This window comes from Cornus florida, unplaced genomic scaffold (assembly GCF_030987335.1).
Source record: "Cornus florida cultivar Cherokee Brave unplaced genomic scaffold, ASM3098733v1 CherokeeBrave_3.0.0_Hap2_Chr03, whole genome shotgun sequence".
Lineage (NCBI taxonomy): Eukaryota > Viridiplantae > Streptophyta > Magnoliopsida > Cornales > Cornaceae > Cornus > Cornus florida.
Genome location: NW_026775573.1, coordinates 51360958 through 51379168, shown reverse-complemented (window position 1 = coordinate 51379168; position 18211 = coordinate 51360958). Strand labels below are relative to the sequence as shown.

Below are 18211 nucleotides of genomic sequence, written 5' to 3'. Positions count from 1 at the left end.
CTCTAATTGATGCTATTCCAATCATCTCAATGTGATCATTTTTAATTTGATCTTTTCTAATTTCGCCACACATCCATCTCAGCATTCGCATTACTACCACACTTTATGCTTATGTTGTTTCCTAATTACCCAACATTTCATGGGACAATAACTGGAACAAGGGAGGGACACAACGTATACACAGAAAGACTCCAAACATAACAACCTACGACAAGTAAATAAATCGTCAAATTGTAATTAGTCAAGCCTGTTACACGATTTAAACCTGACAATTAAAATAGTGATAAATATATATTTTTATAATATATGAATTTAAAAGAAATTTTAAACTCATTAAAAAATTAAATAATAATAAATTTTATAATCTTACAAAACACAAACTCCAACCATTAAGGAGTTTTATAACCTTTCAAATACTCAACAGTTTTCATAACAAACAAAGTAGATGCATTTGTTATTTGCAAAAAAAATATAAAAATAAAGAATGAAGAAACCCATCTTGATATTTCAAACCGGAAAACCCGACCCGTTTATACGTGAGATCGAAATCGGGAAGAGAAGATGTTTCTAGAACCGTCTACGTGTCATCACCTAACCCTCATCTCTCTCTCTCTCTCTCTCACATAAACCGTCCTCTTCCCAAGTCTCCGTCCTACCCTTATCCTCTCACACCTCCAATCTAGAACACACCTCAATTTTTTCTCAAGGGTTAGGGTTACACTTTCATACTCAAAATCCTCTCTCCTAAACCCTAATTCTCTCTCTATACCCTCAAGTTATAGGGTTAGGTTCTGTGTATTTCTTGATAGAAGAAAAATGGCGTCTTCTACGTCTCAGATTCATGTGCTCGGAGGCATTGCTTTCCCTTCATCTTCGAAGCAATCGAGTAGACGATCTCCGAGAACGGTGTTCTTCGGACAGGGTCTGAACAAGACGACGTCGTTTGCTATGCCCAAGTTGAAGCTGAGGAATAATGGAAGGATAGGTGTGGGACCGGTGAGAGTGGTGGCGGAGAAGGTCGTGGGAATCGACCTGGGGACGACGAACTCCGCCGTGGCGGCGATGGAGGGAGGCAAGCCGACCATCGTAACCAACGCCGAGGGTCAACGGACGACTCCGTCCGTGGTGGCATACACCAGGAGTGGGGATAGGCTCGTCGGGCAGATTGCGAAGAGGCAGGCGGTGGTGAACCCGGAAAACACCTTCTTCTCTGTCAAGAGGTTCATTGGTAGGAAAATGTCCGAGGTGGACGAGGAGTCGAAGCAGGTCTCCTATCGGGTGGTTCGAGATGACAACGGTAATGTCAAGCTTGATTGCCCCGCCATTGGCAAGCAGTTTGCAGCTGAAGAAATCTCGGCTCAGGTAATCAAATCGTTCATTTTCTTCAATTGGTACTTATTTGATGTATGTGCAATTGTGTATTGTCATTTGAATTAATTTGTTATCACTTGTAGGGTTTTTTCTACTGATATACTTTAAGTTATACTGTTTATGTTGGTTTGGAGTTAATTCAGTGATTTATTGGTAGTTTTACAGGAGGGAGTGCTGTTTGATAGGGCCTTATTTGAATAAATTAAGTACTTATTTAAGTAAGTACATTTGATAACTCAATTTAGCCATTACTTAAAATGACAAAAAATTAACTTGCATTTTAAAATGGAGGAGACCTCTCTCATTATTGAACACTGAGCACTTCAAAATTTTGAACAAATAATTAGAAATATCTCAATTAGCACCTAATTTTTTCAGTTTATGCCTAAATAGACACATATGCTCTTGCAAATGTGCAATTTATGTATGTTTCTTTGTTCGTGTGCAATAGAACTTAATTTTTAAGCTGCTTTTCCTAGTGAAAACACGAATGGATGGGATAAAAGCTATGTGGTTTTGCTTTGACATGGCGAAATGTGCTGGCATTTTTCATGTGGCTAATTATGCATGGGGTCAGTCATCCTTGGAATAGTATGAATTGGATACATGGAATCAACATTGAAGGTTTGAGAATGAATCTAGAGTACAAATACTTATGTGTTGTGAAAGAAGACACTGAAGATAATTTCTATGCGACTTATGTGTTATGATGTGAAAGGAATGTTTTGTATCGATGTGGATTCAGAAGTTTCTTATAGGGCTTTGGGGGATATTGCAGGTGATTGTTAATAAATTATGGTCCGTTAAAATAATAGGATAAAGTGGGATTCCAAATATATGGTGAACCTTTTGGGTAATGATTTAGGAGGCAATATCATTTAAATTTTGCGAATACTATAAATTTTAGTATGCTATCTTCATTGCTCTTATTGTTTTTTGTCATTTCATGTTATGTTAAAAACTGACAATCTTTCATTGCTCTTATTGTTTTTTGTCATTTCATGTTATGTTAATATGCTATCTTCATTTCTCTTATTGTTTTTTTGTCATTTCATGTTATGTTAAACTAACGTTTGTTTCTGATTTAGGTTTTGAGAAAACTTGTGGATGATGCATCAAAATTTTTGAATGACAAAGTTACTAAAGCCGTGGTCACAGTGCCTGCTTACTTTAATGATTCTCAAAGGACAGCAACAAAGGATGCTGGCCGTATTGCTGGATTAGATGTTCTAAGGATTATCAATGAACCTACTGCTGCATCATTGGCTTATGGATTTGAGAGGAAGAACAATGAAACCATTTTAGTGTTTGACCTTGGAGGTGGTACTTTTGATGTGTCTGGTAAGTTGTTTGTTCTCATTAACCTCCAAAAATAGATATGCATTAGAGATCAAGTATAAATCAAGCAACCAAACCTCTCAAATAGCTACGCATGGCATTGTACCTTCTCATAAAAAAAAATATTGGCCCAGCTAGGAACCTTCTTAAATCTAAAATTTAAGAGATTCTAACTTCCTCATGAAGAACATAAGCAATTTTTGCCTTCACTTCCTGGTCTGTATAGCAACTCTGAATTTTCCTGTAGCAGTGCTAAACTTTGTTTTTTTTCCAACACAGTTCTTGAGGTCGGTGATGGAGTGTTTGAGGTGCTTTCTACTTCTGGTGATACTCATCTGGGTGGTGATGACTTTGACAAGGTTATTATCTGCCTGTCTACCATGATAAGCCACTTGTTACTTATATTTTCAGGTACTTTGTTATTTGTGAATATAATTTGTCATATACTCGTTTTTGCAGAGGGTTGTAGATTGGCTTTCTGCGGATTTTAAGAAAAATGAAGGCATAGATCTCTTGAAGGATAAACAAGCGCTTCAGCGTTTGACTGAGACAGCAGAAAAAGCTAAAATGGACTTGTCATCTTTGACACAGACCAATATTAGGTACGTGCGGTGTGGTGTCTCTCTCTCTCTCTAAGGTTCTACTGCTAAATGAGATTCTTTCTTTCTAGTTTGCCTTTCATTACAGCCACTGCAGATGGTCCCAAACATATTGAGACAACTCTTACGAGGGCAAAATTTGAGGAATTATGTTCAGATCTGCTTGACAGGTATTTGAAATTCTTTCAATTTTAATTTTAATTTGAACTTGAGCACATTTGATGCAATTGCTAGATTGATTGTTGGTGCTACTCAATTCTTGGAGTACTACTTCTTTGTATGGTGACAGGAATAGTTTTTTGAGCTGGCTTTATTTGTCAGTTTACTAATGATCTTCATGCTAATCTAATGTAAAGGGCATTTAGGTAATAAGTTTTGTGTTCTTTTCTTTAGGCTTAAAACACCAGTTGAAAATTCTTTGAGGGATGCAAAACTCTCTTTTAAAGATCTAGATGAAGTGATCCTTGTTGGTGGATCAACACGTATTCCTGCTGTTCAGGAACTCGTTAAGAAATTGACTGGAAAGGACCCAAATGTTACGGTAAATCCTGATGAAGTTGTTGCCCTTGGAGCTGCAGTTCAGGTGAATCCTGCTCCATCCCTGGTCTCATTAGCTCTGCCTTCTATTCATTCATATGCATTCTTAATTATCATCTTTTAAGGCGGATAAACACTTGATGAAAAACTAATATAGCCGACGGTTTGTTGGGATCTTTTTGTGGGTACTTTCTGGCATGATTTCTGTTCTGTTAAATTCTATTCCGCCATTTGTTGATGATCTGAACATCATACCTTCATTGATTTATTTATTTCTAGGCTGGTGTTTTGGCTGGGGATGTCAGTGACATTGTCCTTTTGGATGTTACACCGTTATCTCTGGGTCTAGAAACTCTTGGTGGTGTTATGACGAAAATCATCCCAAGAAATACAACTTTACCCACCTCAAAATCAGAGGTATTCTCAACAGCTGCTGATGGTCAGACAAGTGTGGAGATTAATGTCCTTCAAGGTGAGAGAGAGTTTGTTAGGGACAACAAATCTGTTGGCAGCTTCCGTCTGGATGGAATCCCACCTGCCCCACGAGGAGTTCCTCAGATTGAAGTCAAATTTGATATCGATGCAAACGGCATTCTCTCCGTTACTGCTATTGATAAAGGGACTGGGAAGAAGCAAGATATCACCATTACTGGTGCTAGCACCTTGCCCAGTGATGAGGTATGTTTTTCTGAAGAAAGTATATTAGCTATGGAACTATTTGTTTATATGCACCCTAGACAGTAATTTATCTCACGTATACAACAATTCATTTACTGCTACAGTCGTAGGAAGTTTATGGTTAAAATAGGTTCCTTTTGAGCCCTTGTTCTGTTTGGTTTCTTTAAGTTTGAAACATGAGCCATGATCTATGTATGCTTTTGTGGGATTGTGACAGTGGACCTCATACTTAGTTCATCTTGGACCCGAGTCAATTAATAATTGCTATCTTTCAGTTAGCTATTAAACAAACAGCTCGACTTCATGTAAGCAAACTTATATAGAAGAATAATTCTGAAAATGTCTGTGAACGAAAATATGCAGGTAGAGAGGATGGTTAAAGATGCTGAGAGATTTGCGAAGGAAGACAAGGAGAAGAGAGATGCCATAGACACGAAGAATCAAGCAGACTCTGTCGTCTACCAAACAGAGAAGCAGCTGAAGGAGCTGGGAGACAAGGTTCCAGGTCCAGTGAAAGAAAAGGTTGAGACAAAACTTGGAGAGCTGAAGGAGGCAATCGCAGGGGACTCGACCCAATCCATTAAGGACGCCATGGCTGCCCTCAACCAGGAAGTCATGCAGCTTGGCCAGTCCCTCTACAACCAGCAGCCTGGGGCGGCACCTGGGGCTGGCCCCACACCTAGCGACGGACCTGGGCCTTCAGAATCATCAAGCAAGGGAACTGATGGAGATGTCATTGATGCTGATTTTACTGACAGCAAATGACATGAATACAAATAGTGGGCCAATTTTTTGCTTTTTTGGCCTTTTATATTAATTTCTGTTTCCTTTAAATGGATACGAAGAGTGATTTTGTGGGAATTAGACCGAATTATTGGGGGTTAGTTTCAGCCATTTTCATTCATTGGGTACTAGAGAAAAAAAGTCCAAGAAAACAGGGGATCAAACTGTTTTAATCTACCCCCATAATAGTGAAAAATTCAGTTAGTTAGCTCACTGTATGCTCTATTGAAACTGTCTTTGTTTTGAATATGACACCAGAAATTTCATGCATTTTGGTTTGTTGATTTCTGAGTTCCATGGTTAAGCTTTGCAAGTGGTTCTTGATTTCATCCTTCTGTGCCATTGATTCCTTCTTGCCTTTAAAACTGGTTCTGCTTAAAGCTTGCTTTAGGAAGCTTTAGTAAGTAACTGAGGTCCGGTTTGGCAACGGTTTTTGTTTCATGTTTTTTGTTGCGGGTTTCATGTTTTTTGTTGCGGGTGGTGTCGCGAAACACCCATCGGAAACAAATAATTGGTGTCTCCTAATGTTTTTGCATTGTGATTTTTAACTAGACATATTTTCATGTTCTCGTGCCACCTGCTTTTGATTATTATTGGAAAACACTGTAACAAACATGATGTTTTTGGATCTCAAACCCGAGTTCAAAGATTTCAGAACAAATTGGGTGAGCATTGTGGAGAACGATTGGGTGAGGATAGGTTAACCATTGTAGAAACCGAGTTGATCTTCTGACCAGCCCAGGTCGCACTTCTAGTTTTTGGTTGTTTATTTGAGCCGTCCTTCCGGACATATCGAGGTCACACAGTATTTATGTCTCCCTCAACCAAGCTAGTCCACCTTCCATTTTTGCCTCCAAAACAGCTCCTCATGCTGCCAAGCTCTACCCAATTCCTTCACTAGCTGACCATATATCTAACAACATCAAAAGAATTATTATTAGGGTAAATTACACTGACCTTCCCTGAGGTTTCGTCAATATACACATACCTCCCCTCTTATTTGCCAAATTACACGGACCTCCCCTATCAGAACTTTAAATTGGATGGCGTTAACTATTATTGTGTAATTACATTTCTGTCCTTATTATATATTTTTTTATATTTTATTTCAAAATTTCAAAGACCAAAATGCCCATCTATATTTACGATTACTTTTCAAGTCAGAAAAAAAAAATATATATATAATACCTACCATTAAACTTGTTGATTGCTTCTTTTTTCACCATCTCTTCTCTTTTCACCATCTATTCGTACCTGTTAGGGGAAGCTTGAGGGGTTTTGGCTACGGGGTTTTGGTAGCCAAAACCAAAACCATCTCAAGTAAGTATTAAACTGATGGGTTTCTACTTTCTAGAAGCTTAAACATTCTCTTGTCTTCTCTCCATTTCGAGGGTTTTAGTTAGGGTTCGTATCGAGGGTTAAGAGTTTGAGTTTGGGTTTTTAGGGTTGTATTGAGAGTTTGAGATTGGGTTTTTACGGTTCATCTTGAGGTTTAAATTTTCTTGTAGCACTTTCTGGGTTCGTATCATGGGTTTAAGAGTTTAAGTAAGAACTTTTGTTTCCTTCTGGTTGCACTTTGTGTATTGTATCTATGTCTGCATATTTATAGGTTTTTGTGTGTGTGTATATATACGTGTCAGTGTCTGTCAGTACTGTTAGTGCATCTAAGAAAATCTATTAAGTATTATGTTATCGTAACCCTTGCATGCTTGCTGTATTTTAATCCATGTTATAGGTGTTTGTATATTTTAATCCATGTTGTAGGATCGAAGTTAGTATAAATTAATCATTTTATTGATTTAATCATGTTATAGCAATGTTAAATAATATTTTTATATTATTTGTCTGTATTTTAGTAATCCATTTTGTAGGCTCATTTATAATCCATGTTAATGATGAATTTGTATGGTTAATTATGTTTTTATATTTTAATCCCTTTGGTGTTTGTTATTTTCAGAATTATGTCTGACCTACATGACCTTAGAGTCCACTTGTTGGATGAAGTCACTTGGTTATGCAATGTTGACCCAGATAGATACAACACGTTTGACTTGGAGGAGGATATTATGTTTGCTGCACAAAAATTGGGGGTCCTACCTGAGTATGAGTTTAAATTACAAATTTGTTGTGACATACCAGGGTCTACTGATAGGTTGTTGGTTGAAAGGGACAAGGACTTGTTAGATATGTTTGGTTTCTATAGTGGTGTTGGTGATATAATTTTATATGTAGAATTTAAAAAAGTTAAAAATTTAGACATGCCACCAACTCTAGCACTTACTGCAGTTGAAAATTTAGACATAGCTTTTATGCATTGGCTTCAGTCTCTTGTTGAACAAAATATGGGCGAAGAATATGGTGAAAAAGAGGGAGTTAATGATAACATGGGTGGGGAGAATGATGAAGGGGAAGATGAGGAGTTAAATGAGAATGTGGGTCAAGAGAATGATAAAGGAGAAGATAAAGAATATGATGAAATATATGGGTTCAGTACTGAGGATGAGGATTGGAATGCTGAAGAAAATGGTATTGATAGTGATAGTTCAACTTGGAATAGTGATAGTGATGGAAATGTTGATGACTCATCTATTGTGGTTGCGAACATGAATTCAAATGATGGTTTATCCAACTATGAGTCTAGTGATGATGGTGTTGTTTCAGATTCAAGTGTAGAAGTGATTGAATTGAACAAAGATAAGGAAGGTAGGAGAAAAAAGAGAAGGCCAAAGGGTAAGAGACTTGACCAAGTTGTGTTTGGTGTGCCATTTCATAGAGAGGAGGGTAGAAAATTTAAGTTGAAACAAGGGCATTTGTTTGATAATGTGGACCATTATAGAGAGATTTTGAGAGATTATGTTATTCAGGAGGGTTTTCCACTTCTTAGGGTCAAGAATGAGAAAACTAGATGCACTAGTATATGTGCGACACCAGGTTGCCCTTGGAGGATCCATGCATCCCCACTTCCTGACAAGGTCACTTACATGATAAAGTCATACAAAGATCACCACACATGTGTGAGAATCAGTACAAATAAAAATGCAAATTCGACATGGATTTCCAAAAAGTTGGGGCATAGATTCAAAGATAGTCCTGAAATGTCATTGAAGGCATTAAAAGGAGCTTTGAAAGATAATTATGGGGTTGTGCCTAAGAATAAAATGCAACTATACAGAGCCAAGAGAAGGTCACTTGAGGAGATTGAAGGTAATTATGCTGATTCATACACAAAGCTATACATGTATGCAAATGAAATTAGGAAGTCAAATCCTGGAAGTTTGGTGACAGTTCTACGTAACAATCCAGAAGTTGGTGAACCGTTTAGGTTTAAAAGAATTTTTATTTCATTTGATGCTATGAAATCTGGGTTCCTCGAAGGCTGCAGGCCTTTCATTGCTCTAGATGGGTGCCACTTGAAGAGTCCATTTGGTGGTGTTTTATTGTCTGCAATTGCTCTTGATGGGAATAATGGCTTATTCCCAATTGCATATGCTGTGGTGGAAAATGAAACAAAGTTCAGCTGGGAATTTTTTCTACTACAGCTCCATAACATTATTGGACAGGAAAGTGAAGATTGTCCTTGGACTTTCATGTCTGATATGCAAAAGGTAAATATTAATTAGCTTATACATTAATCCTACACATTAATTTACTTAATTTTACAAATAATGCTATACATTAATTAATGTACTTTATTTCTGTATTGTAGGGCCTGATATCTGTTATCTCTAATATTTTTCCTAGTTCAAGACATAGATTTTGCTGTAGACACTTGTTTAGCAATTTAAAGAAAAATAATCCTTCCATGTTAGTGAGAAAGTATTTCTGGAAGGCAGCCAGAGCCTACAATGAAGTAGATCTTAATGAAGCTTTGACACATTTAAGGGGACTATCAGAGGATGCATATAATTGGTTGGTTAATGATAATCCCATTCACACATGGGCAAGGCATACATGTGATTTGAGAGTGAAGTCTGACCATATAACTAGTAACATGGCAGAGTCCTTCAATAACTGGGTTGGTGATGATCTTAGGTCTAACCCTATTTTACCCCTGCTTGATGGTATAAGGACTAAACTGATGGAGAGGATTCATAAAAGATATGAGAAGGGGTGTTCATGGGAGGGTAGTGTGACTACTCCTAACATTAGAAAGAAATTGAATATATTGATAGAAGAAGCAAGGACCTGTTTAGTGACACCTGCTGGGAGTGAAGAGTATTCAGTTGTGGATGATGGGATCACTTATGTTGCAAACCTTAATAAAAAAGATATGTGTATGCAGGGCTTGGGAGATTTCAGGAATTCCATGTAAGCATGCAACCTCCGCCATTGGTTACCAAAGGTACAACATTGAAGATTTTATTGATCCATGTTATAGCAATGATGCGTACCTAAAAGCTCATGGGGGAATGATCCACCCTATAGTGGATCAGAAAATGTGGACTCCAATTGATGGTGCTACGCTAGAAGCACCCATTCCAAAAAGACTGCCTGGTAGACCTAAAAAAAATAGGAAGAAGGAACATGATGAACCTGTCCCAGGGATTAGTCAGACAAGGAGGTCCCGAACAATTACACGCTACAATTGCAATGATACTGGCCACAATAGAAGAACATGTAAAGGAGCTTCTGTCAAAAAGAAAGGGAAGAACACACAGGTAATTTTAATGGCAATTAATATCATGCTATATGCTTCGAACTTCTTTATTATGACTTGAAATTTTTTATACTAAGTATAACAACAGGTGGTTGAAGAATAGGTATTTAAGATTGAACATAATTATAACTGTGTTTTTTGTTTACATATAGGAACAAGTTAGGGGAAGAGGCACCCAACATTCAACACTTGTTTCTGGTAGCCAAGATTTTGGTCATATCACACAAGTAAGAAAATTTTCATTTGTAAATGAGTATGTATATAACTTTTAATGTAATTTGTTTTAAAGAAATTTTTCCTCCAAATTGATAATTTGTTTGTGACTTAGTCACAAACAAATGTGAGCAATGCAGGCCATTGCTTAGAAGGATGGGGAGATGTTAATCGAGCAACACCCGCCAACAGCTGGAGAGAGGTCAAACAAATGGAAGTGAAGCTGCAGGAAAGGGCACATTTTCTGGAGTCTTTCTTGGTAGAAGAGGTCAATCAAGCAACACACAACAGCTGGAGAGAGGTCAAACAAGTGGAAGTGGAGCTACAGGAAGTGGTACATTTTCTAGAGTCTTTCTTGGAGGAAGAGGCAGAGGAAGGGGAGTCCTAATTTGGAAGATCTGAATGTTATTTAGAGCATACAGTGACCTTTTTTTAATAGCATGTAGTGAACTTTTTTTTTTGTGATGTTTTTTTGCTTGCATGTAGTTTTTTTGTTGGGGATATTGTTCATTGATAGCATGCAGTACACCTTTTTTTGAAGCAACATTTAGTTATTCACTAATAAGGGACAAGTAATTATATATCTGGGATAGGTGGATATTTTTTGGGTTTGTCACTGGTGTATTTATGTGTTTCAAATGGTGGTCAGGAAATGATTTTGTTTATGAATTGGAATTTTATTTGTCAATTGTTCTTTTTGTATCATGTGGACTACTACTACTCTTTTGAATGTCTCAGTTACGAACCAATATATACAAATAATCAACAATTTTAAGGTGCTGAAATTCTAACATCTACCGTCTTGCTCATCTAATAACGGGCGATCCTATGAGCTCTGCCATTACTATTCTATGGAAAATTGTAACCTCAAAATTCCACAAATTAAACCTCTTTTTCTTTTAAAAAAAATTTCTTTTTTTGCTTTCCCCCTCCTTTTACGAATTTAGAAGGAAGTGGATTTAACAACTTTTGATTAATAGAAGATGTTTAATTTCTCTTATTATATTTGAAATCCAAAACCACCATGACAAAAAAAAAAATTTTAATTTCTTTTATTACAATTTTTTTTTTTTTTTTTTGTAAACTCTAGTTTTTATGATACAATTGAAACAACTGATTGGATATAATTGGATTGGCAAAAAAATAAAATAGGGCATAGATTGAGAGTTGTGTAAAACTAATTTAGTTTCAGATGTAATTGAGATTGGTTTAGAGTTGAAAAGGGCTGAGAGAAGATAAGAGGAGAGAGAAAAATAGAGATTACACTTGTTATTACAGTGAAGCTAAGAAAGGAGAGTGAAAATTAGGGAAAGAGATAAAATTTGCAAGTTGTCATTTGACTTTTTTTACGTGCGTATATCATATTTGCATCGATTTACCTATTATGCAGTATAAAGGTGGGAGGGTATTGATGTATTTTCAGTGGTCAAGAAAATAATGAAAAGGGTACTACTGGAAGTTTTGATTAAAAAAAATGCTTACATCATTGTTGACTGAGTTGACCATTAACGGTCCTTAACAGAAGGGAACCCAATGTTACAAAAATACAACCTTTAGGGGAGGTTCGTGTAATTTGGAAAACAAGAGGGGAGGTCTGTGTATATTGACGAAACCTTAGGGAAGGTCAGTGTAATTTACCCTTTAACTAAACAATTAACAATTAAGCATCCACATTCACACAATAAAATGATGAAACAAAGTATGTAAAGCTTGAGAGATGACACAAGAATTTTTAGGAAAAAAATTCACAATATGATATGGTATGTGAGCTCTCCTTATCTACCTATTGAATTGAATGATTTATTGAATATATTATTTAACTTTATATACATATCAAAAGACGTCTCAGTCTAGTTCTTAGATAATGATAGAGACCTCATGTGAGAGGACTCTCGTGATAGTATTACTCACTTTGATTGACGTATATATGAGCCATTGGGGAGCTTTTGAATATTTTTCCAATGAATCTGATGCATACTATGGCATTTAAATTATTTGTTGTTTGGGGAGAGGAAAACTATGGAAATTTTATTTGTGTGTGTTTATGTATGTATTTGTAGAGTTCAACAATTTCTTGTTTCATTCTTATTTTATTTATTTATTTTTGCTGAATGTCTTATACCCATTTTTGTTCATGTGGTTTTTTTTTTTTTTTTTTTTTTTTTTTTTTTTTTTTTTGTACAAAATTTTTATTTTATAAAAAGTGAGGATATTAGTGCTGCCAAGGATTCCAAAGTTATTCTCTCTTATTGATTATAGTATGAATTTTAGAAAAAGCATAAAAAGGGTCACAATCACTTAAACTTCTTCAAAAGGAAGAATTAATTAAAAATATTATGAGAATATAATGTCTTGCAAGTTGCAACATACTCGAAATTGTTTTTCGTATTTATTTATTTATATTATATTTACAATGCAATGTTAGCATTATAGCTTGTTGGGTTTGCTAGCACTCCTTTTATTAATAGATCCGATATACATTTCAAGTGGTTTTTAGTTGTTTGTGGAGGAATCTATGATTTTCTTTTATAGGATATATATATATATATATATATATATATATATATATATATATATTTGAATTAACTCAGTTCCTTTACTGTCTAGTTCCCATTTTATGGATTTGTTGTGGAACGGATGAGGCCATCAGTTGGTCTAGATTGATATTGCCATCTATGAAACATGGATACTTCTGTTAGAGAGCAATTTTGGTTATTCAACTTCTAAATATGTGTAATGTAATATATCTGCGAGTCTTGAACATAACAATGTTCCAAACCCAAAATACGCCAGGGTTCCAAACACAAACTTTCTTCTCTTAAGAAGAATTAAGATAAATATTGTGAGAAATATTATGTTTAGTTAGTGGAAAACACAAGTCCTTGCAACATAACTGTTATTTTTTATTTTATAAAATTATTGTTACAATGGAATAGTGGTATTAGCATATAGAGAAATATAAAGATAGTATATAGAGAAAAGTATAAACCCCATTGAACTATTGATTATTTGCTAATAATCACATTTAATTATTATTTGACAAATAATTCGAATTACTTAAACTTTTGCAATTACCTGTCACATTCTAATGTAGTCATATGCAAAAATAGAATGTAGTTATGTGTGATTCGTACAAATAAGCTAATTTTATTTCTCTTTTATTCTTCTTCAAAAGTAACGGTGGAACACGTTTAGCTTGTGTGTAAGAATCACAACCCATTCCCCGTCAATTATGTCATATGGTGTTGTGAGAAATCAAGTATAACAATAATATATAAATGCAGAAGCGTATTTGAGTTACCACAAAGTCGTTTTACTTGAATCAGAGACGAACCGTTGGATGCTTCACGTGCTGTCAAAACCTCGATCAATCTCACAGTGGAACTACACCTTTGGAACAGATTTAGAATATATTTAAGGTCCCAAATGGGCTAAATGGATGCTGGGACTTCAAACCAGCCATTTCAAGCCAAAAGAACCAAAGAGGGACAAACCGGTCGATGCCTAGGGATTTCACGTCGTCTTCGAGTGGGGTTTTTGGGCATAAAAGACTAAACCAGTCGACGTGAAAGGGGTACACATCGACCGGCTTAGCAAAACCAGTCGACGTGTACCACCTTCACGTCGACCGGTTCCTGTACTGTGAAAACACTTTAAATGCGGGATGCGGAAGCTTTTAGTTGATTTTAAATGTGATTAACTCCTTTAATGACCTAGATGAGATTTAATAGGTTAACTTACCGAATTTATGATTGATTAATTTATGTGATCAATTAGCCATCCATAATCATAAATATAAATACTGTAAAGTAAATCAAGTTAAGGTTAGAAAGATTGCACCAGGATTTTTAGCGATGAAATCCCAGTTGGTAAAATAAGCCAACTGTTTACGTGGGAAAGACCTCATGGACTATGTAGTCCAAAGTAAACCGATCCACTATATTTGAAACAAAGTGCACTGAACTTTGACTCTGGTTCACACCCTATCGTTCTACCAAACACCAATTGCTGACAATCCTCTGGCATTGCTGTTGGGAGAGATAACAATAAATAAATACAGCGGAATAACTCTTCTCCCTATATGCAAGTAAATCTTGTGTATCTCTACTTTTATATGTGCTGAAAATAATAGAAAAGAAAATCAATTACACCAAGCCACAAGAACACAAGCAATTTTTATGTGGAAAATTTTCTCAGTGTGAGGAAGAAAAACCACGGGACCTAGTCCAGTTAAAATCTCCACTATCAACCAAATAATGGGTATACAATAATCGCAATTAGAGGCTACAATACATCTCATCAAGATATCAACAATCTTGGCAAAAACAAAGAGAATTGGTGAGAAAAATACCAAAACCCGGTTACTGTTCACGGGCACGAATCACTGTTCTCGAGCTCAAAATCCAATCTCCACTGTTCAGATTTTAACTCATTGAGTCGTGAACCTCTCCTCCAAATTTCAGCTCGATCGGACCATGGACGAAGCCGGATCGGACGTTTGATGAAATCTGGGCAGAATAGAAAAAAACCAAAACCCGGTTACTGTTCACGAGTACGAATCACTGTTCCCGAGCTCAAAATCCGATCTTCATAGTTCATATTTTAACTCATTGAGTCATGAACCTCTACTCCAAATTTTAGCTCGATTGGACCACAGACAAAGTAGGATCGGACGTTTGATGAAATTTGGGCAGACTACAAAAAACCTGTGTTTTTCTTCTCTTTCTTGTGAAAGCTACGGCTGATCTTCCTCTCTTTTTATTCTGACTTCCTTAGGGTTATTCACCCTAAAGAGCTGGGCCTTGAGCTTTAATAAAACCCACTTGGGCTTTCCTCCATATAGAAAGAAATAAACCTAACAAATCTCCCCTTTTCCACTATGTGGAGGCAATCGCCATCCCGGCGATCGAACAACAAACTTCAAGCTTCTTTTTTGGTAGGGTCTTTGTCAACATATCAGAACCATTATCATCAGTGTGAACCTTCTCAAGTTCAAGTAACTTATTGTTCAACGCATCTCTGATCCAATGGTATCGTACATCAATGTGCTTAGATCTTGCATGGAAACTGGAATTCTTAGCAAGATGAATAGCACTCTGGCTATCACAAAATAACACATACCTCTGCTGCTTGAAACCAAGTTCTCTCAAGAACTTCTTTACCCATAGCAACTTTTTAGTCGCTTCCGTTGCTGCAATAAACTCTGCCTCTGTGGTAGAAAGAGCAATACACTTCTGAAGTCTCGATTACCAACCTACAGCCCCACCGACAAAAGTGATTAAATAACTCGAAGTAGACTTACGAGTATCCACATCCCCTGTCATATCTGCATCTGTGTAGCCAACTAACAATGGTTGTCTATTTCCCAAACCAAGTCTCAAATGGGAAGTGCCTCGAAGATACCTCACGATCCACTTCACTGCATTCCAATGCTCTCTTCCCGGATTTGACAAGAATCGGCTATCGACACCAACTGCATGGGCTATATCTGGTCTTGTGCAAATCATTGCATACATCAAACTTCCTACTGCTGAGGCGTAAGGAACTCTTTCCATATCTTCCTTTTCCTTATCTGTAGAAGGACATTGCTTTGTACTCAGTCTGAAGTGGGTAGCAAGAGGAGAGCTAACCACTTTAGTGTTGTCCATATTGAACCTCTGAAGCACTTTTTCAATGTACTCCTCCTGTGATAAATATAACTTCTTGGCACTCCTATCACGACTGATTCTTATGCCAAGAATTTTCTTTGCTAACCCCAAATCCTTCATAGCAAATGACTTACTCAATTGCTTTTTCAACTAGTCAATCCTTGAAGTATTCTTGCCAACAATCAACATGTCATCCATATAAAGTAGTAGAATAATAAAATCATCATCAGAGAATTTTTTAACAAATACACAGTGATCAAAAGTTGTCTTCTTGTAGCCTTGCTCTCCCATTACAGACTCAAACTTCTTATACCACTGTCTCGGTGATTGTTTCAAACCATATAGGCTTTTCTTCAGCTTGCACACATAATCCTCTTTCCCTTTCACTTTGAAACCCTCTGGCTGCTTCATATAAATCTCTTCCTCCAAATCACCATGAAGGAAGGCAGTTTTCACATCCATTTGCTCAACTTCCAAGTCAAGACTAGCTGCTAGGCCGAGTGCTATACGGATCGATGACATCTTTACGACTGGAGAAAAGATCTCATCAAAGTCAATACCTTTTCTTTGACCGAACCCTTTGACATCCAATCTAGCTTTGTACCATGGCTGTGAAGAGAACCCATTTGGCTTCTTCCTGTAAATCCACTTGTTTTCCAAAACTCTTTTTCCTTTAGGTAGCTTTACTAACTCAAAGGTGTGGTTATCATGCAATGACTGTATCTCATCTTGCATGGCCTCAACCCACTCCGTCTTGTGTTCATCTTCTATGGCTTCTGCAAAACACTGGGGCTCTCCCCCGTCAGTCAATAACACATACTGCTCTGCTGAATACCAAGTGGAAGGACGTCAGTCTCTAGGAGACTTCCTGGATGGAATCTCTGGTGGAATCTCTGGCGCTGTCAATTGCTCATCAGTCTTAACATCTCCCTGAACCTGTAGGGGAACATCCACATCACCTGTCCACTGGTGGTCATCTTGAACATCATTCTCAACCTGAGATGGCAGATTCTTCAGAGGAGCTGGATCCACATCAGTCAAGATATCACCTTGCTGAGACATAGATTTCCCTGCTTTCTCAATATCCTGAATCGTCTGATCTTCTACAAACATGACATCTCTGCTTCTCACAATTTTCTTTTCAACTGGATCATAAAGCTTGTACCTAAACTCATCTTAGCCATAGCCAAGGAATATACACTGTCGCGTTTTCACATCAAGTTTGGACCTTTCATCTTTTGGAATATGCACAAATGCTTTACACCCAAAAATACGTAGATGATTATAGGAAACATCCTTACCTGTCCAAACTAGGTTTGGCACATCAAACTGTAGAGGAACACAAGGTGTAAGATTCAACACATGAACAACTGTGCTCAATGCCTCCCCCCAAAAGGATTTTGGCAACTGGGCTTGTGAAAACAAACATCTCACTCTCTCAACCAGTGTCCTGTTTATCCTTTCTACCATGCCATTCAACTGAGGAGTTTTAGGAGTTATCTTTTGATGTCGGATACCTTGCTGTCTACAATACTCATCAAAATGACCAGAATACTCTCCGCCGTTATCAGTACGAATGCATCTCAGTTTCTTCCCAATCTGTCTCTCAACTTGGGCTTGAAATTGCTTGAACATTGCTAACACTTGGTCTTTTGAATTCAAGGTATATACCCACAACTTCCTTGAATGATCATCTATGAAGGTCACAAAGTATCTGGAGCCACTAAGTGTTCTCGTCTTCATAGGGCCACACACATCTGAATGTACCCAATCCAGTATCTCTGACTTTCTTGAATGAGGGGAATTCTTGAAGGAGACTCTGCTCTGCTTCCCTGACAAACAATGAGTACACCTTTTCAGAAGTGTACTTTTCAGTCCACATAGTAAACTTTTCTTTCCTAGTAGAGCTAATCCTTTCTCACTCATGTGAGCCAGTCTCTTGTGCCACAACTCTGTTGTATCATTATCCTCCATCGCATTAACAATGTCGTTGGAGATCTTTTCTTGCATAACGTACAGTGTAGAGTGCTTTATGCCTCGAGCCACAACCATAGCACCCCTAGTGAGCTTACACTGACCATCACTGAAAGTGCTGCAATACCCTTCATCATCAAGTTTACCTGCAGAAATCAAATTCAAATGAATGTCAGGAACATGCTTCACATCTCTGAGAACTAACTTCGTGCCATTAGTCATCTTCAGATACACATCCCCAATTCCAATGGCTTTAACCAAGCCATCGTTGCCCATCTTTACTGTTCCAAAATCACTAGATTTATAAGATGTAAAGAAATCCTTACGAGATGTAGCATGAATGGAGGCACCACTGTCAATCACCCAACTGGTCTCATTGTATGCAACATTTATCGTCTCATCATCATAAACAA

General features: G+C 37.1%; 1 protein-coding gene across 1 annotated transcript; it reads left to right on the top strand.

The window, feature by feature from the left end:
- The first annotated feature begins 643 nt into the window (after positions 1–643).
- Positions 644–5590, top strand: LOC132300506 (stromal 70 kDa heat shock-related protein, chloroplastic-like). Its single transcript, XM_059797614.1, has 8 exons — positions 644–1362; positions 2460–2712; positions 2989–3068; positions 3169–3311; positions 3380–3478; positions 3702–3891; positions 4125–4523; positions 4887–5590. The coding sequence occupies exons 1-8, from the start codon at positions 817–819 to the stop codon at positions 5286–5288; spliced, it is 2112 nt and encodes a 703-aa protein (XP_059653597.1). The 5' UTR covers positions 644–816; the 3' UTR covers positions 5289–5590.
- The last annotated feature ends 12621 nt before the right edge of the window (positions 5591–18211 follow it).

Coding starts and splice junctions, on each gene's coding strand:
- LOC132300506 (XM_059797614.1), top strand. CDS start 817: ATGGCGTCTTCTACGTCTCAGATTCATGTGCTCGGAGGCATTGCTTTC. Junction 1,363..2,459: donor CTGAAGAAATCTCGGCTCAG/GTAATCAAATCG, acceptor TTTCTGATTTAG/GTTTTGAGAAAACTTGTGGA. Junction 3,479..3,701: donor TGTTCAGATCTGCTTGACAG/GTATTTGAAATT, acceptor TCTTTTCTTTAG/GCTTAAAACACCAGTTGAAA.